The sequence below is a fragment of the Corvus moneduloides genome, chromosome 6, assembly GCF_009650955.1.
Source record: "Corvus moneduloides isolate bCorMon1 chromosome 6, bCorMon1.pri, whole genome shotgun sequence".
In the NCBI taxonomy this organism is placed as follows: domain Eukaryota; kingdom Metazoa; phylum Chordata; class Aves; order Passeriformes; family Corvidae; genus Corvus; species Corvus moneduloides.
The window spans coordinates 8,359,496-8,380,127 of NC_045481.1; the positions used below are offsets into that span (position 1 = coordinate 8,359,496).

The following is a 20,632-nucleotide window of genomic DNA, read 5'->3' on the forward strand; positions in this document are numbered from 1 at the left end:
TCGCTGTCACATGATAAAAGAATGATTTATTAGAGCAACTTTATGATAAAATTATATAAAATAACAATTTGGTTTTTTAAAGACATCCACAATATCACCTTGAAACAAAATGTACAGACACTGCCTATAGACCAAATAAAAATAAATTACTGTTCAAAAAAATCAAACCAAAAGTGGAACGAAATCAGGGCAGAAGAAACAAATCAAAATTATACACAGCATTTCAAGAGGGCGTGGAAAAGAGAAAGTCATTAATTGATTCAAGTTATACAAACGTGTTTCAGCTTTACTCTCAGACAGCTCAGCTTGCATTTGTGTTGCATGCAAATGGAATGATCCAGTGAACAGTTCAGAACAGCAGAATCAGCAGCATAACAACAGCAGAGTGTGAAATAGGCACAATTCAGCACGGGGCACATCAAAAGTGAACAGGTAGTTCTGTCTGGTCTTTGCAAAAGTTATACACATTTACCAACTTCAAAAATAGCTAGTGTGATCTGCAAAACAAGAAAAAACTAGTAAGTCTTGCACTTAAATACTTTACACTTTTTAACCTTTTTTTTTTTTGTCTCCTTTTTTGTCAGTAGGCTGTATGTAAACATTCCACTAATTGTACCTTTACTAAAATACTCAAAGATGATGCAGACGTTCTTTCCTCCTGGAGCACGACCACAACGTGATACCACCATAGATCCAGCTGGGTCCTCGCTCCCAAAGCTCCTACACACCCTCACAGGAATCTACATTCACGCCATCAGAACAGACTAACAGGATTTTACATTTGAAAGCGTCGAACTGAAAAGTTTTCAAGTATAGTGGAAGAGCTGAGGGCTGGGATTTTGGAAGGTGCTCAGGGCATCAGGCACCCAAAGCATATGGAAACCCAAAAAGACCTGAGCACTTGCTTCCCTAAGACTTTGAAAATCCCACCCTTCATTACATTGCTTTAGTCAGACACAAAACACATGAAAGCAAGGTGGCAAGGGAGTGACACACAGCGCAGCATCACCCCTGCCAAGCTCAATGCAGGGCTCATCCACAGCTCATGGAAGCCAGCAGGAATCTTGTGCACTGATCCTGGGCCCCCCAGATGCACCACTACACATGGGTCAGGTTCACACTGGAGTCACACAGGCATGTTTCCATGGTTGCATACAGTACTGCTTGTAAGAACCAACAATCAGCAAAGGAGTGGATAGCTCTTTGGCTTATCTGGAGCAGACAAGTGCAAACCGCAGTACTTCAGAAGCAGTGAACACAAGGAAAAATATGTTGCATTTCACTGTGGACCAGCAAAACCTTTTCAAATGCAAGGATCCAAGAATGAGCATTGTGTTGGGACACAGAAGCATTTTATAGTTTAGCTGAGTCACAAATAAAACAAATCAAGCTGTGCATCCTCCCTGCCTTCACACACTCATTTCCAAATTATCAACAGATACTGATTGTTGCATCCTCATTAATCACTTGAAGAGGGACTGTATTTTGCAGGTTGATTTAACTGATGCAAGGTGTCTGTGGGCTCGCTCTCAAGTTCAGAACAGAGCAACCAAGGGAGAAAATCCCTCCCTGATGTGTTGAAGAATCAAAGAAGAATCAAGCAATTTTCAAGTGAAAGTAAACAGAAGTCCCATCAAGGACACATGGCAGAGAAACAGAATCCATTTGCGCATAGCCATGAAGATGTGGAAATAACAAATAATCATGGAAGTCAGATATATGTCTTATTAATTCACTCGTCTCTACAGCAAAACTGAAACTAACAGCAAACTAACCTTATCTGTGAAGGTCCTTCAACTCCTAGTGAGTTGGGGTAGCACCTGGTCAGTTCAAACCCTAAAAAGGGCTTGAAAAATTGTGTCTCATGTCAGGAACAATACCACCATTTATGATATTCACCAAGGGCACAGTCAGGTATTTCAAGAAAAGACAGATCAGAATCAACAACTGAATTAACACATTCAGATAGTGCGTATATTACAGGCAGAACAACATCAAGGGCAAATTCTTTTTATTCTGCATTCATCTATGTGAAATCCAGCAGATTTCTTCATGGAAGGGCATCTCCACACAAGCAGACGAGCTTATAGCCTACTAGAAATCTTGGAAGGATATCTGCACCTACTATTTACCAGCCAGCATCTTGCAGGCTCAAAAATAAACTAATGGCGTGTTGACATACTCCCATTTTGGGACCGATCCTGTCTCTGCTGAAATCAATGGAAAGCTCTCACTGGCTTCACCAGGAAAGCAATCACCTTCACTAGTAAGGTGAAACACTTTGTGAGCATCCCTATTTATTTAAATTATTTTAACAGGTTCCCACTGTTACAACATCCTAGCAGAAAAGCTCAGGTAACTACTGAAGCTAACTAAGGAATCCACTACTCACCCCAAAATATAGTCAGCACACAAGAAGCAGTCAAGCTTGGGAAACCATTTTCACTGGTTAAACTACATACTGTATGAGGGCAAAGTGGAACTCATCTGCTCACCTTTCCCAGTAAATGTATCCTCCACAGCTACAAAAGAATTTCTTTACCCAATTACTATTTGTTGACCTGGAAGAATGAAAAAGGAATCGATACAAGACAGAAAAAACTGGGAGCAAGCACATCTGGAAGAGATCCCCTCAAAACCAAAATTTTTGTTCTTAAAGCAACAAAAATTGCTTAGTGTTTTGCAATTTAACACATAGACAGAATACGAACCCCAACTTTTGTTAAATAAGAAATCGCTCAAACAACTGCACACAACCCTTAGTGTTTCTAGAATTATAACGGACCAAAAATTAAATCCAGACACAAAAATCCCAAATGTACCAAGTGCTTTACATTGTTGAATCGTTTCTGAAGAACACCACAGAATGGTGGTCTTTGCAAGCACTTTTGCATTGAAAAAAATTCATAACAGAACTAGCCATAAAGGTGGAGCTACATTGAAGCCATTATTTTTTCAGTGCTGTCAAGTGATTGCACTAGTTCACAGCAACTGTGTAATTAAGTTTATTCCATGAGCCATTGGAACAGATGTTTTTCCTTGCAATTGGGTAATTGCAAACATCTTAGTCTTTGGCCCAGCCAAGAGCATTTGTAGCTCATCATGAAAACACTGTACATTTAAATTTAAAAAGAAAAGCAGCTTAAAGACAGCATTTGTACCAAAATCATGAAAATTTAGCAAGCTAAACTGTAAAATCTAACTTTTTGTACCTACCCCAAACTTTGGGTCAGAAGTATCATCAAAAATAGTAACTATATCAGTAGTCTTTACATTCATACCATTATTAACTTTTACACTTTCCCAAGAGAAAAACAAAAGGGTTTATTCTGTCTTGTTTTGGTTTTTGGACTGAAAACCAGATGCACAACTTCAGTGTGGTTGCCTTTTTATGAATGCTGAAAGGGAATCTTACACAACTGCAGTAAGGGTTTCTCTCAGAAACCCATGATATTGCACAGTCATTCTGTTGGATTTGCACGCTGATTCCAACAGAGCTGTAATGCTTCACTTGTACACTTAAAAAAAATTCAAACAAATAAAACCCAAACAAATATAGTACCAAAAAAAGTGTGGTTTTTTTTTCAAATTGAGCCTCATTACAACTGAAGAGTTATAAACAGGCCAATGCAAGAACACCTTAGCCTCAGCAGTACTGAATGGAAAATATGCAAAGCCGGTTTTCTTATGGCACACTGGAAGAATAAGTGAGTAATTTTGTAAAAATCAGTTTGCCTCTATGCTGAATATGTGCTGCTCCACAGTGCTAGTCTTGTTTAAAAGGCATACACAGACTTTCCATTCACCCTCACAGCATAGATTTTTCTTTTTTGTGCAACATATTAGCAATCTAAACAACTGTTCCACACAAACTGTCCACAAACCACTCATACACAATACTAATGCGACAGTAGATTACAGTATAACAGCAATACAAAATACTGTATCAGATCACATATTTCTCTCCATCTGGAATGAAATTCGAATCTTGTAAGCTAGAAGACCCACAGTTCGATTTCTGAGCGTAGTTTCTCATCTGTGCTGGGGACAGAGTCTCCAGTGTGGACCCAGAATTGTTAGCAGTCCTGACTTTAGTGGCTGTAGATTGTTTAGCAGCAGAAGATGTTTTGTTACTGGCAACTATATCCAAGTTTCCAGTAGGGTCAACGATGGCATTTATGACTGAGGGAAAAAAGGAAAAGAAAAAAACCAAAACCAACATTAGCAGCACTCAGCAAAGCTTCCAAACAGAAGTTTGCTGCCTTCATTTTGAAGGCAGTAGAACTGTAAGCAGTACTTTTCTTCATTTTAGTCAGTTTATCTTCCTCATTAGCACCTTCAGGTCTAAACAGCTTTACCAAGCAAAACCTCTCCCAAACTGAAGCTACACGGACTCTCAACTTTCTGGTTAAATTGGAAAAGACAAACTACAGCAGTCAAATGGCAAGCTTTTAGCAGGAGCCCAAAATGATGCCTGGATGTTTTTACATGCCTTTATTAAGCTTTTAGATGATGCAAGAGCTTGTCTTGCTTTTCCTAATGCAGAGATCTATGTGCAAAATTCAAGTCCAAAAAGCATAACACAGCTTATTGGCTGAAAGAGCTGTTAAATATTGTTTCATCTGAACAGTCCTGCGCCAGTTTATCTTATTGGAATATGCTAATGACCACAAACAAAGCATTTCCACAGTGACAGCTTCTACATTTCAATAGTCAAAAATGTTCTTAAAAACTGACAGTATAAGATAAATCTACTCTTAATTCCATATGCACTCATCAGAGAGCGCTGTGGTAACAAACTCAACTTCTGCATCCTTTCCCAGCTTTCACTGGCAAATGAGGCCACATTACTTTATTTTCTGCAACTTTACTGGCATTTGAGAGACAAAAGGAACATTTTAGGTGACCAACCTTCAAGCTGTTTTTGAACTCGCCTGAGCTCCTTCAGGATAGAACTGATTTCCTAGAAACAGAAGTGTCAGAATGGAAAATTAAGCAACGAAGTACTCAACTGACACAGGAATCTAGTCTTACGCCTCCTGCCTTATCTGATTAAGAAGATTCAAAGTCAGGCAACCCCCTTGCTCATTTAACAGAAACGACAAATCTGTATGAAAGTGCATTTTGCCAGTGCACAGGGAGCATGCTCTGCATCGTGCCACCAAGTGCTGCGACAACACCCCATTCATACCCACAGTGGCTTTTAGCTATCAAATGCTGCAACTGTACAAAGGCTCCTCCTCAACATCAAATACACAAAGATATTTGTAAATTCAGCTCCTAGACCAGATGAGGCATTTGGCCACACTTATACTGCTGCAGCACCAAGCTACGCAGGGCTCACACAATGCTGCCTAGCATAAATCGTATTAGCTGGGTCCAGTGCTGTACTTAAATCCTTACTGACAATCCCCTTCAAGGACAACAAAAGGTCATGAGAGCACAAACACCGTCTTGACGCTGAATCATCTAATTGAATTCACCCTGAGGTGGATTTTTACTGCCCTAATATCAAACAGTTACAGGTGAATTAAACAAACATTCATGAGAAACACCTGTCTGCAACTGAAGCTGTGGCAACCATATGGCAGGTGGTCCTTTGTTAAATGTTTAAATGAGGCCTAATGACCCTGAATTTCAACATCTGTTAAGAGACCCAGTCTCTGAAGATCAATCACAAAGGAACTGGGCAAGGTTTTGGTGAAACAAAACCACTGAAGGAACTCACTTTGTTACACTTTGAACAGTAATAAAACCCAGCAGTTCAACACATGAAAATGGACCAGAAATTTCAGACATGGATTTGAGAAGGGCCAGAGATTGCTGGTTTGGTTTCTTACAAAGCTTTCATGGATGAAAAGTCTTTAGTATCTCACTTGTTTGCATGGAGTTACCTTGTTTGATGTCTTCAGAATTGGCACTTCATTTTCTGAATTGATTTTGGCCTCCATCTCCTCCCAGGTCCTTTCTGAGTTTTGAAACAGAATCCTGTAACACAAAAAGTAGAGCAGATCTTAAAATTGCCATCAAAAACCCACTTGTTTAAAAGACTTAATTATCACAAGATGTGGCAACAAAAGAGATTAGTGGATTAGCAACTGGAGACAAAGCTCCTTTCAGCTTATTTAGGAACATTCCAAAGTCCTTCCCTAACTGATGTCTTCTAGAGCAACAACAAACTTTGAAAAGATTTCACAAGCTTGGTAACCTGCATGTATTAGAAGAACCTTAGTACAGAAAAGGCAAGAAGAGACAATCCACCAGCTTTTTGCTGTATCTCCTGCATAGGCAGCATTTCAAAGTTAAGGCATCAACAGGCATTACAAATCCAGCATTAAAATTCCAAAGGCCAAAGATAAGAGGAAAAGTGACAGCAAATAATCATATTACCGCTGGTTCACTACACACACACCATTTCCTACATCTAGATTCCCTGCATCCTAAAAAACTTTCCAAGACAACAGTACAATATCTTCCACAAGTAGCAAGTCAACAAATTCACCAGCAAGCCAGTATTTCAGGCCAGGGACTTACTTCATTTTTTCAGCAAGGTTTTCTGTATTTTCACGGATTGTATGTGATAACTGGGACACTGGGTTCAACATCAGATTGTCAAAGATTACCTAAAATATGAGGACAGATAGGAGAACTTTTAGCAAAAGCAGCATTTTACAAAATGGGAATTTTTTGTACAGTAAATTATCTCCACTGAAACATCTTTGTTTGTGTGGATAATATTTGAAGTTCAAAGGAGATTAAGATGACATGCACCTTTATTTCAGCACTTTGGCAAAAAGGTTAATACTAACTTGTTCAGACTTCCAGAGACAGATACACAGTTGTTTGCAATAACATAAGTATTTAAGCATTTCTGAAAGAAAAGCACTTAGGACTTTCCAAGCCTCACAAAAAAAATCCCCAAAAAGTCAAATCAAAATGCAAGAAGCCCCACAAGCAGTCTCACTGAAACTACCTAATGTGACACATATGAGTTCAAACCACCTTCACAGCCAGGTATCCCACCATGTCACCTTCTGCTTTATTAAAAATAACAACAAAACACCATCAAACTCCATCAAATATTCAAGTCCTGTGGCTCAGCAGGGCCTCCAGGCTTCTGCCAGGAAATCCCACATTAAGCTGGGGGCGCTCTGAAGCTGCACCTTTTATGCAGCCTTGGCACCTCTCTAAAGGAGAGGAAGGGATTGCTTCAAACCAGTCACAGGACAGGATCGGTACCAGTGGCTCAGCCCAGCGTCCCCTGTATGCGCCTGTGTGAGTCACACTCCACCTCCAGAGTGGCTGTGCAGAGCCAGCTCTCCCCTCCTGCCTGCACTGCCCTGGAGCCTCTGCCCCAGCTCTTCCTTCCCACCACAGCTGGCAGGCAGAAAGCAAGTAGAAGTGACAGCCAGAGCTGGACCAGGAGCTTTCTCTACCTCCCTCTGGCACCATCACCCCACTACACACCCCTCATCCCAACACCACCCCCAGCCTCAAGTTCAGGCCAGGCTTTCTCACCCTTTAGCACCACTCCAGTGGTTTTCAGGTCACCCTGCTCTCTCAGCCCAGAAGAACTGCATCAAATTGCAAACGTTGGAGGGAGCAGTGCTCTCAGTCTGCAGGGCACAGCAAGCCAGCTGTGCCACAGCACCAAGCCCAGTTACACACACCCCTCCTAAGGTCCAGATCCTGCCACTGCTGCTCCATGAGCAGCTCTAACCAGGATGCCAGCTGCAGAACAGCAAGGTGCCATTAAATTGTCAGTGCTTCAGATTTCAAAGTTCAGGTGTTTGAGTTCTTCTCTAAAATAGCAGTGAAATAGCCTAAGAAGGCTCTGACACTGAATATGTCCTCCCAAAACCAGGTGACCATGCCTCAAGCCTTGTCCTGGCATTTTACACAAGAAAGGAAACTTCCAGTCAGTACTGGCAAGAGGGGTGATTCTGTTCCTCTTTTTTCTTTTTTAAACACTGTTTCTATACCCACACATCTGGGCTGTTGAGAAGTGTTGGGGTGGTTTTTTTTTTGAATAGCCTCCTTTGGCAGCTTAGAAAGAACAAGTACACATACAGCAGCTTAAAGCAATGTCATATATAAAGTAAAGAAAAAGGTGGCCTGCCTCCTCACGGTTTCTTGTCCTTGTTTTTCTTGAGGGATCCTCTTCTCTATTATCATTCATATTTTGGTCAAAGTCCTTCAGTTCCACTGATCCCGGAGGCACTTTCTGGTAGTTCAGACTTGCTTCTGGAATGTGCTGCACCAACTTGGAAATAATGAGTAATGAGTCATTATAAATTAGTAGGGAAAGGAGGCTCACAGGCACTCACTGCAGGTATTAGAGATTTTCAGGCAAGCCCAAGAGGAACATTGATTCATTTAAGTCTTGTTCAGACAGGTATGGGTTCGTAAGCAGATTACTAGATCCCAATCCTGCAATTGCCTACCCAGTGGAGTCATACCACAAAACCCTGTCAGGCTGTTCTACTTTAAAATTTTGAGTCTTGAGCACATATTTGAAAAGTACATCTTTGTCTTTTTTGAATTTAGCTAGAACTCAGAAAGGCCCTGTTTTCCCACATCTTATGTCTTAATATATCAATGCAACATTAAAGACACACTCAAGCAGAAACCATTTAGTAACACATGAAGAGATGAAAAAGCAATACAAAATCACTTAAAATGCAAATAATTAACAGGAAGAACAGAAACAACAAGACAGTTACTCCTGTTGGGTTTACTGACAAAAACTCTAAAAGAAGGGGAAGAAAATAACAGTGACAAGACAGAGATACAAAAATAATGGGATGGAAAGTGCACCTGAGATGGATATGCCAGCCGAAAAGATCTACGAGCAATCTGTGTTAAAACAGAAACAAAGAGATCAATGCTAGTGAATGACTGTGACAGCAAGTATCAAAGAGAACACAGGGTTTGGGGTTATTTGGGGTTGACATTTTCAAAAGCACAGTCCTGAAGACCAGCACTCGGTGCCCACCCCCCATCATGCACTGAAGTCCACAGAGATCCTGGTCACCAGCCAGTTCTGCTGAGGTGGCCTCGGGCAGCTCCCCAGTTACTCCAAACCAGACTGTGCAGAGTGAAATCCAGAGCTCTCTGGGAAAGGGCTGAACATCCAGCCCAAGAGGCTCTTTGGTTGGCTAAGCACACATCTCCTGTGAGCAAACCATGTGCCATCCAAGGTCCAGGCTCCCCACACTCTATGCAGCAGCACTTGGGTTATACACAGGCAGCAGGTGTGAGATATTATGGTGCAGAGGCAAAACAGCCAAAATGTATAGCTTATAAGCTTCCTTTCATCAAGTGCAGAATCACTAAGTTAAGGCTGTTTGTGGCAGTGAAAGTGTCAGAAGGGAATGAGATACTGCTACAATGAGCAGGTCTCAGCACAACCAGCTGAAAACAAGGTAAGGACAGTGCCTGCTCCACCATCACTGGAGATTTCTGTACATGACCTGTTCTTTTCTCACGTTTTCTCTTCCCCGCCACACCCATAAGCATTTCCTCTTGTCATACCAACACTCATACTGAGTATGTTACACAACAACTTTACAAACTTAATTGGGCTCTTTAGTTTTTGTTATATCATTATCAACTTTTTATAAGAAGACCTGCCAGAAGAATTTTATGCAGGGCTGAAATTCGCAGAAGTAGACAGTGGTTTGGGATCACCCAACTTGACTGTGTTTGCAGCAGCTGAGGTTTAAGTTTGATGGTTCAGCTCTTCAAGAAAGCTGCATCCTGCAAAACCTACACACCCACAAACCAAAGCATCCCAAACAACCCATGGCTTTGGTAAACAGGAATCACGAAGGTTTCACCCTTGCTGAACTCCTTTTTTTTTTGTTCTGTTTGGTTTTGGTTTTTTTAATTTGCTTAATTTGTAACAGTCCTCAGCCCTATGTGCCAAAAATCTATGTTATCATGAACTGTACAGCTGAGGCTAGAAAAACAAAACAAAATCACCCCAAACATGCAACTGGGGAAATGGAAAACCTCCCTGGCAAATATCCAATCCAGCACTGAACCTGAAAGGACAGAACATGAAGAATAAGGTTTAAATCTAAGGCTCCACCTTAACTTATAAGAGGATACTCCTAATTTAATCTTTAACCAAGCTTCTTAATAAAAGTCATTTAAAAAGCAGTTCATTTGAGGCTGAGAAATGCTGTGCCACACACTGGTCCTAAATGACATTTCTGGTACAGCATTAAACACTCAAAAGTGATTCCAGTATCAGTACTTATTTTTCCTGCATTTTCCCCCACTTTTTTGGAATAGATATAAATATTTAGTACTAGAATGCAGAATGGCATACAACACTGCATGAGCCAGAGCAGCATAAGAGACAGCCACACATACCAAACTTTTCTTGTATTTTCACATAATCCCTTTTATCAGATGTTTCAATATATTACTATTATCACCATGATAGCTATTTCTCATCACTACGTCCTTTCCCAGAATATTTAATATAAAGTTGTTTGATAAGCACCAACAAAATTCACAGTGCATAGCATCACCCACACTGATCTTCAGCTATTTCCCAGCAACTTCTCTGCATCAAGCCAAAATTATTAATTTAGCACAGTTTCAACAATACTCAGACTGTGGGAAGAAGGTGTGGTGGTGCACTGGTGCTGAATCTGGTCCAGTACCAAAGATGAGATGTCTGTTTATTAAACTCACATCAGTTTATGTTGTTGCCATTCGCTACAAGACTCCCAAGCTGCACTGTTTAGGATCCCAAGCTATTCAGGATCCAGCTCCACATCTCAGCACTGCCAGCAGAAAGCCCTGCTGATGGAACTCGTTCCTGGCTATCACTAATGTAAGGCAGCAACACTGATGCACTGTGGCATTTTGGGCGTAACTCTAAAGGCCTGCCAGCTGCTGGCCCTGCTGAAATCATGCTGATATCCACTCCTATTCAGAGTGAGCCTCATCAGAAGCCTTTAGAGTGTTTTCAGCCACTACGAGGACACACCAAAGCTTATGGCTCCTGATCTGTCTTCACAGGCTCACATCAGTGCTACATCCTTTACACCACCCTAAGATCTCAAAAACTGCTCTAGTAGTGAGCACTGCCAGGACTATTCCCTACAGTGTGACAGTCCTACATTTGCTCTCCTAACTACTGTGAGGGACTGACTGGCAAGTCCCCACACAGCAGCACTGCAAAGCCACAGAGAAATCCTCACCCAGGTCCAAGCAATCTTGGGTTTGTGATTTTGCCATTCAGCATCACGCTTTGGAGAGTGTCATTTTGCACAGAGCAGAAACACTGTTTTGCAGGTGTCATCCTCTAGCAGCTGGGAACATCCCTCTGTATGAGCTGACTGATGGTTGAACTCCTCAGTGGGACTCCACAAAAAACTTAGGTGTGCTGCTCTTCCTTCCCTGCTTTTCTGCACGCAAGTGGGAGCTGAGTAAAATGTTTCACTTGCAAGTCAGAAGTACAGTAGGCATATCGCCTTTACTGCGTGAAAAGAATAATACAAAAGGCAGCTAGGCAGGCGTGGCACTTGCAAGGAAACAAAGCAATAAAACACTTTATCTCAGAGCCCACAGTTATTTCGAAACATTTGTGCACTTTGGCTCCAAAAGGCCCCGGGAAAAACCCCTCCCTGAGCAGGCCGCAGCTGATCTTGGGTTTAGCACAACCACAGCCACACTCTCCTGATGTTTTGGGTATCTCCCTGAACTTCTGCTTTGCACCTCCACTGCTGATCACAGCACGGTCACAGGGCCTCCAAGGACTCTCTTGGCAGAGTAACAGGTTTGGTCTCAGCTTTGAACCCTGCCTAGGATGGGTCTGCAATTCTCACAACAGTCAAAGACAACAGGGGGCCAGGGGAACCATCTGAGCAGCAGACAGCTGTGTATTTTTTAAGTCCGCACTGGTGGTGCACAGGAGGGAATTTGGATTTAAACAGTAGCAAAGGTAATTTTACTTGAGCAGTTGGGAGTCTCCTGGAGACTTTGCAGCCAAATTTGAGCTGAGCTGGTCCCTGTGCTGCAGCACTGGTGAACCCAATTAAGAAATTGCCTCTCTCCTCCCCAGCCCAGTGCAGACAAACTGTGCTACACAGTTTGGGAGGAAGCCACAGCTTCACTCAAGGGCTGGGAGACAGCACTTCCCAAGCTACCTGCCTGCATCCCTGCCCAGCTCCCAGAGTCCTTGCCCTCCTCCATCAATACTCAGATGGAGGCAAGGGATTCAAGCAACACCTCCACAGCATTTCAGCAGTCCTGGCAGCCAGAACACAGCAGAGGTACAGAACACACAGCTGACACAGAGAGTGCAGCCAGGGCACATGGTCAGTGCCTTGTGTGAAACAAAGAGGAAGGCTCTGGCTCCCTGGCACAGCAGCACAACACAGCCCCTCCATCCTGTTCCTCAGATGCAAATTTCAGCAACCAAACTCCAAACAGAAGCCTTGAGAGTCTTAGAAAATAATATGATTCCCATGTCTTGCAAAGCTGGCTGTAGCACAGAGAACAAAATAAAGAGCACTCTAAATAAGCGGCAGTTGATCTTTCTGGTTGTGTTTTTTAGGAAGACAAGGAACGAGGGTTTTTCAATGCTGCAGCAACTGGGGATGCTGCCCTGGTCTCCCACCACAACCATGCCCCATGTACTTACTAGCACTGAGAGGCAGAGGTTTCTGTGATTCCGGACCTTACCTCTTCTCTTGCGGATATGGTGGAAGCAGGAGTGTTGGGCACAGAGCTGAGGGAGGGGCTTGGTCCCGTCCCCGAGGAACTCTGTGAGTCCCCATCTCCAGCAACATCGTGAATCTCTCGAGCAAGGATGGCCACATCCTTCACCAAGGTTTGGCTGAGCCTAAAGCACAGGCAGTGAAGCAGAACCATTAGAACATGGTCTACAACACGCCTCATATTCACAAAATCTAAAAAGAGGAGCCACAGAGGTTTGTGGGAGCTATAACCTCTGCAGAGACTAGGGCAGGCAGGGCTTTTTGGGGTGCCTTGGCAGGGTGCTGAGGAACATTCTGGCTGCATACAAAATAAATACACTTCCTTCCTGAATCCAGCTTCAAAGTAGAGAATTGATACAAAGCAAATTCTAGTGACTACATACTGCCAGAAAATACTGGCGACAATCCATAAAGAAATTTTATGTTACTGCTCCCCCACCCATCCACTCTACTTTTTTCTCTTGTTAATTTTTTTTAATACAATACAATTTTTCTTCTTTGGACTTCTTTGTTTTCCATCAAAAAGTACATATAGGGGAAAAAAACTTTTTTTTTTTTAACTTAAAGAAAAAAAACCTCCATATCTCTTTCCTTTTCCTTGTGGTCTTCAGACTGTAAATCAAAATATGCCTCCACATTCTCCAGAAGAGCTGAGGGATTATGAGGGTAAGCATGGCATACCTTAGAGGGATCTGGTTTTCAGAAACCAAGTCTTGAAACTTCAAGCCCCTTGACAGGTGTCCAGTTAACACTCAGTGTTGGCAGCACCTTGCTCTACCTGCTCTAGAGCTCAAAAACAGTTCCTAAGTCTCTGGTCTGTTGGTAGCAGAGCTTTAAAAAACCCCTTCAGACCAGAAGTAGCTGTTGTGGTAATTTTAAAGGAAAACTTCCAAAAGAAAAAATAATCCTACAGCCAGTCAGCTTCATCTGAAACACTCTGTCTTCTTTTAATGAAAAAAGCCAAAACCAAACCAACCAATGAAAAAATACCCCAAAACACCTCACCAAACAAAAAGAAGTTATCATGGAATATTCCAAATTGGAAGGGACCCACAAGGAAAACAAGCAATGTGACAAAACTGTCAGATCATCAAAACATTTCCTTGGAAAGAAAATGCATAGTTGAATTAATAAAACACGGTTTGAGCTGCCTGCGTAAGGTACCCCCCCTCTTTGTGTTGGATAGAGCTGTCACCAAACACTTCCATTATGTGATTCAGTACTGTAAACAAGTGGCATTTTCCCTTTTAACTCTCTCTGACTCCTCTAAACCCCTCCCAGTTAATTCGGGAGCAGCAAGGGAAATCAGAACTGCAATTAGCAGGCAGACTCCGTGACAGAGCCCTGCACCGTGCAGCGCCAGACGAGGCTGACGCAACCCTTTATTTATAGCTGCTGCGAGCCGGAGCGCTCCCCGGTGCTGGGAACGCTGCTGGGAGGGAAGCTGGCATCTCACACACACACACACACACGCTTCGTGCAGCACAGGTAGAAAGCAGAGCAGCCTGATTTGAAGGCTGACACACTTTCTAGCAGCTTGACAGCAACTTTCAGGCAAGAAAACCCCTCCTGAGGTGAGCGCAGCAGCAGCGAGGGCGATGTGGCCAAAAGCAGACACAAGGCAGCTTCCTCAGGCAAAGTATTTCAAGCATGGCGAGTACAATGGAAGACCAGTATTTCTGGAAAGTTGGCATAACATAGTTGCATATTAGAGATGACAAACCTCAAATGCCACTGTTTAAAAAAAGAAACTATTTGTTTTATTGCTGAGGTCCTCCAGGCAACCATCAGACCACCAGTACACAGAAAGTCCCGTATCCAGGGACATCAAGCTAAGCAACCCAGGGACATCAAGCTAAGCAACAACTCATTTATATACAAGGTCTAGACAGAGTTCAGTTCAGTTGTGTCAAGCAAAGAGGTTTCTGCCCTGCAGCGATTTCTTACTGCTCCCTCACCAGCTTCAGGCAAAGCAGCTTCAACAGTTTACATACTCAGTCTTTGCTAATCCATTTGACTTCCCCTGCAGAGGATTAGGAGAGCTCACACCAACCATGCCACACACACAACTGTGACTTCCAGCAGAGAGCAGAGATATGCAGGTATAAACAGTTAAGACTTCCCACAGCTTGAACAAGAAACAAGCCTAGAGAAAATGCCCCGCAACTTGGCCTTTTCTAGATACAAGGTACAACCAGCACATCCAGGCTGGGAAGGCTCATGAAAACCTTCCAAGTCAATGTTCAGATATAAAGGAGATGTGGGCACACAAACAAATGGAGAGAGCCTCTCCTTCTACCCCCATACCTGGGTTTGATTTGAACACCAAGGAGAAAACAACTCATTTTCAACATGTGGGTTAACAGATAAAGCCCCACCTCACCTGGCTATTTCTGCTATCTCTGCTGTTTGCGCCATGAAGTTGTATGGGTCAGGGTTGTCATCAAAATCTTCATCGTCATCCGTTTCTTTGCCGTTGTGCTTCTGCTTGCCCAGCCCAGAGCCACGTATCCTCGGTGTTTGTGTGGCTGTTGAAGTATGGGAGCGTTTGTGTTTAGGGGAGCTGTGATTTGAGCCATATTCCTCCTCCGAAGTAGAAGTGTAATCTGAACCCTGTGGTCTCCGCCTTGATGCTTATAAAAAATGAATTGGTTTCAGACCAAGGACAGTAGTAAAGAGTAACTACAAAAGGATGAAAAGTAACACAAAACTAGCCCAAGAGCACAAGGAAAGGAGAGTTTCTGTGCAGATCTTAATTTAAAACAGCACATTCTCTGAGCTTATTTCAAAGTTGAGCCCCTCTACGGCTCCCATTCACTGTACAAATTTGGACTAGGAAATTCCAATGGAAAATCATAATGACTGTGTTAACGACTCCATTGTAGTAAATTATTACCACAGACTTTGCTTTCCATGCACAGAAGCTCTGTGTGTAAGTACACATTTCAGACTCCTCACAGTCCCACAGAAGTCCTTTTCTAAAGAGAGCCCAATTTTCAAGCCTGCAGATACCTTTCTAATTAGCTGCAAGTAAAAGCAGAAGGAGGGGTTTTTGAGTGAAGAGTAGCTTGTGGTGCTTGGTGTTATTTACAGGAGTCCACACCCCTGTGTTCACCTCCTGCCTCACAATTCACCATTAACGACACTCTACAAGAAAGAGTGTTCACGCAGTCAGGACTGGCTCCAAACCCTGGAGCCAAGTGGAAGCTGCCCACTTATCCCAATTTGTTCTGCAGATCTGTAGACATCCAGGTCCTCCTTGCATGGGAAATGTCAAGGTGTCCTTATTTGAAAACCGGGCTCCCAATGTTTGCTGCCTCACTATACTCTCTACAGGTACTTGCTTCATTCCCTTCTGTCCTTCCCTGAGAATGAAGAGCCACCAAACACAGAACCAGATGAGTTATTTAGAATTACAACACTGAAAGACTTCACTGTGTTACCAAGACTATTCTAAGACTGAAACACTCCAAGTGAATTAAGCCAGCATCATACATCATACAAACAAAACCAACTAATTTGGCATGTAAGATGCAGGCAGAAACTATACATAATTACTATATAGTGAAAGAATAATTCCTAGACATTGCTATCTCACCCATACCTATAAAAATGCCTTGGCTTAGGATATATATATATATATATATATATACACACACACAGAAAAAATAAATTTGCTCATATTCAATTAGTAGAGTTGTATCCCTTTTTTTTTTAAATGCAGTTTTAGAATCAAGAGGTCACCCAGTCACTAAATAGCAATTTTAAAATTATGAGACTGATTTTCCATCTCTGTACACCAAGGGAAAGCTGAATTGGCTCCTTCAGTATCATTTCGATTACCCTGAGTAAACAGATCATGTACACAGAGGAGCAGGGGAGACAGGCCCTTAGCCTTCAGAACTGGTGACTTGGATTATCCTGATGTTATCTGTGACTTTCACAGAAAGCTACTTCATATGGCCCAACAATACACTGGCATTTCTTGTCTCATGGCCAGACAGTTCATGCTGTTCCTCCACTAGCAAGATTAACTTTCTCCCACTGGGAGAGCTGGGAACTCCTGTGGTTAGCTAAACACTAAGAACTCCTGGAATAAATCAGCCACATCTGCCTCCTTATCCTCTAGGCTTGACACTCAAAGCTTTCAAGAGTTGTTGTATCATGCTAAAAAAAGTCTTGATGGCACAGTGCAATAGTCCAGTCTAACAACATGTCACTCTTGTTGCAGGAAGGGAGCTCTAGCTGCTGATTTGCTATGGCTATAACAGCATTAGTATAGGAACATGCATCACACGACAGCAAGCAGGATGAAGCACAAAATACACCAGCATGTATTTAGAGCTTGCACAAAGTTCACAATCCTATCAAGGAATTAGGAGGTTAGTATTTTAAGAGCAACTAATTCAGAGGAAGGATTAGCATCATCTGCTGTAACTATGGACAAGGAAAGGTGTTAGCATGCTGCTACAGAGCTGTGGAAATCAAAAACCAATTCATTTAAATAAAGAACTGGCCAACACTTATCATTTTTCTCCGAATGACTTGAAGCCTGTGGTCCAAAGGCAGAGGGAGTGCAAAGAGCGCCTCCTGTTCGGAAAACTCCGACCACATTATCTTGCTTTAAAATCGTTATTGTTTAACAAGAAGTTAATAATAGCATCATCTCAAAAAAAGGCGAGAGAAGAGACTGTACATACTCTTTTAGCTTAATCACATTCTGATTTACATGCATATACACATGTGTAAGAAAAAAAATCACTAAAATTAAAGGTGAAGCTGAATCCACTAAAACAATCCAAATCAAAACAAGCAGCAAGTAACATTTTTAGCATGCAATAAAAATGAATACTGCAAGAGGGATAAATACTTCAGCTGTATGAAAATATATTAAAGGACACACACCTCCAGAACTCTAAGACCCCCTTACAAAATCACGAAACTGCTGAAAATAGCATTCCTCTCAACAGGACTGAGAAATCCAGTCAAAGGGGTTCTTCGTGTCCCTTTGGCTACCAATCATTCCTAAAATCCTAAGCAAACACATCTGCTTTGCCACATCCATGGCAGGTGAAGGACTACAGGCATAGGCCTGAACTCAGACCAAAGGTTTCAGGGACAATCTCCCATTACCAATTACCATCCTAAAGTTGTCATCTGAATTGCCCCCACCTCTTTCTTAATTGAAGGCTGATTTTGATACGACAAATGCTGTTATTTCAAGGGTTTGCTGAGTGCTCAGCTACAGGGCAATGTAGACCCCACACCTCTGCCTCGTGGGAATCACAACTGCACACCTGCCTTAGCTATGGCAAAAGTGAGTGGAAATACACAGAAGTGTCAATCTCTTGGAGTAATCAATGTGCAGTGTCCAGCTCTGTATTTACATTTACAGGAAGAACAAGGGAACAGCTTTCACAACTTCTCCTGTTTCAGATGCCTTCAAACTGGCTACTTTGGACATCAGCTGTCACCAACACCATTATAAGTTCTCTGGGAGAAAACTTTGAATGTTACAAGTAAAACAGAACAGAATTTCTTGTAGTATTAAAAAGGGGTTAAATTCTATCTTTTAAACAAAAATATGGCCAACTGTCAAATGGCAGCTGGTCGTTCAAAAAACAAAACCACTGGAGAAAAAAAGAAAAGTAGCTATTTGTAGTATTCCCACAGACATCACCACAATACCATCTCACTGTGTATGAGAGTGCTCTGCTGTCTCCAAACCCAGAGGAAATCTCAACATCCGTGCTGCTCATTAATGCAGACTTTTGTACTCACCAAGGCAGCACCTGTACTACTGTGATACTAATCCTTGGCAGCCATGTGCAGCCTGTAAGTCAGAAACAGGGGAATAGGGGAGAAATATAAAGCAGGAGCACTTACAGGATGATGAGGAGGAATACTTGACACTGCTTGAACGGGTCCTGCTGAAAGGCTGCTTGGCAGAGGCAGCGGCCGCTGTTTTCCTGGCTGCAGCTCTCACGTCCGAAACGCCCATCTTTCGATAGGACTCCGCGCTGCGGCCTGAAAACCCCGTCCTCGACTGCGCTGTCTCCGAGTCACTGGGCACTGTAAATGAACCTGCCCGTTTCCTGGGCATGGCCAGGATGTCCAGCCGGGAAAGCTTCTTTGTCTCCGTGGGCTGCTTGATGCCCTGAGCAGTGGTGTCAGGGTTGGAGGCTGTTTTCTCAGCATCCACGCATTCATTGTCCGAAGCATCTCCCAGCCGGGCGCGGCGTAGCTTTGAGGCCCTTGTAGGCCGTGGGGTGGATAAACTGTTGGACCGGGTGAGAACCTGCTGGATTTTCTGCACATTCGAGGTCGTTTTGCTCTGGTCCTCCTTGGTGGCCTGAGTGTAAGGTTTCCTCCTGGGAACTGGCCGGGTTACCGAGTGCTCATGGTCAGATACAACTGCATCCGGGACCGGCAAGTAGGGAGAGTTTGAACTTCTCTCATCATCTGTAAAGTCAAGTGATCCTCGAGTCCCAGTGCTCCGCTTCATCTGGAAGCGTTTGGCGGCCTCTGCTCGGTTTGGTGCCTCTGGTGCTTGTGTTTTCCGCTTCTCCGTCAGCCTGTCCCGAGCGCTGGGCTGCCCACACTGGTCCTGGATGGATGGTGTGGAGGAAGATTTCTCCTTCTGCAAGCTCGCGACTGCTTTGCGTTTCGGGGCACTTGCTGGGACATTTTTGCCACTCACCAAGCTGACTGTGCTGGCAGTGTCTACATCCGAGTCCCCTGACAAGGAGTCCTCCAGCTGACCAGCAGTTTCCGAGGGCTCCAGCTGTTGGCTTTGACCAAGCAATTTGGCTTCCAGTGCTGCCAAGGCAGTTTCAGTGTCCTTAAGCAGAAGATGAGTGTCCTGACTAAAGTCCATACGAGTGGAACGAACAGCCTCTAAATCTTTAAGCAGAGGGTGACTTGAAATATGTGGGAGTTTATTTTGAGGAACACCACTGCTTGATTTATCTTTGGTAAAACTTTCCTGTCGAACAAAAGATGTTTCCTTTCCTGACATGTTTTCTTGATCTTGAGGAAGACTCTGATGAAGGGAAATAACAACTTTTCCAGCCGCGTTTATGTAAGCACTAACATCTTTGACTGGTGGCTTTCCAGAAACTGGTGTGCCAGCACACCTGAAGGAAAACTCTGGATCCTTGCTGTCCTTGTCTGCTCGAGCATGGGTCACACTCAGAGAGAGCTTGGAGGGAACCCCCACATCATTGCTGTCATCACCAATGTAGAACGAAGTAGAAACTGGCTCACTCACAGCTCTCACGTGAGAGATCCGGGAGGCTCCCGGCTGCCGGCTCTCTGATCTATTGTCTTCCCCCATCTGCTCTAGCATTTTGCTGTTCTCTTTGTATTTCTTGCCTTTTTCCATGCTGAAGCCATCATCAGATCTGCTGGCATCGCTGAGGCTATCCGGATCCAGGTCTTCTTGGATGAAGAGGCGGCTGCTGGAATCGCCATAGGCTTCCACGCAGTGGTCCTTCACGATGGTTCTCTTGGTAACCTCAGAATAGGACTCCTGGCACACCAGGACCGTGGGAGTGGGGCTGTCTGATTTATCACTTGGTGGAAGTTGGGGAAGAAGGCGTCTTGTTCTCGAGGGCACAGAGTTTTCTGGTTCCCCAGGTTTTGGGGGTACCCCACTTTCTGAAGAGAGTTAAGTGGAAAAGAAACAACTACTTTAAAACTGTGCCACTTTTTTATTTATTTGTTTAGGAAGAGCTTGATCCTGCAAAGTGCAAGTCCACAAAAGCACTCACAAGATGTACTCAGAACTAAGGTTTTGTCTAATATTAACATCATCAAGGCCTGGCTGGTCCCTGCTCTCTTGGGTTTATCAATACAGACATTAAACTTAATTCCTTTGCTGAATCACACTG

At 43.2% G+C, this 20,632-nt stretch overlaps 1 protein-coding gene across 7 annotated transcripts in view; it reads right to left on the reverse strand.

Moving 5' to 3' along the window:
- CEP170B (centrosomal protein 170B) overlaps positions 1-20,632 on the reverse strand; it is a 59,781-nt gene continuing 39,149 nt past the window's right edge. For 2 of the 7 annotated variants that reach the window (XM_032110634.1, XM_032110631.1), the window contains 9 exons: positions 18,627-20,399; positions 15,124-15,373; positions 12,706-12,865; positions 8,818-8,856; positions 8,120-8,263; positions 6,535-6,623; positions 5,895-5,988; positions 4,912-4,963; positions 1-4,182 (listed from right to left, as the gene is read on the reverse strand). In XM_032110634.1, the coding sequence (XP_031966525.1) occupies positions 3,947-4,182; positions 4,912-4,963; positions 5,895-5,988; positions 6,535-6,623; positions 8,120-8,263; positions 8,818-8,856; positions 12,706-12,865; positions 15,124-15,373; positions 18,627-20,399 (2,837 nt within the window). In that variant the 3' untranslated portion in view covers positions 1-3,946. The remainder of the gene's footprint in view (positions 4,183-4,911; positions 4,964-5,894; positions 5,989-6,534; positions 6,624-8,119; positions 8,264-8,817; positions 8,857-12,705; positions 12,866-15,123; positions 15,374-18,626; positions 20,400-20,632) is intronic. The other 5 variants (XM_032110638.1, XM_032110636.1, XM_032110637.1 and 2 more) reach the window with 3 other exon arrangements.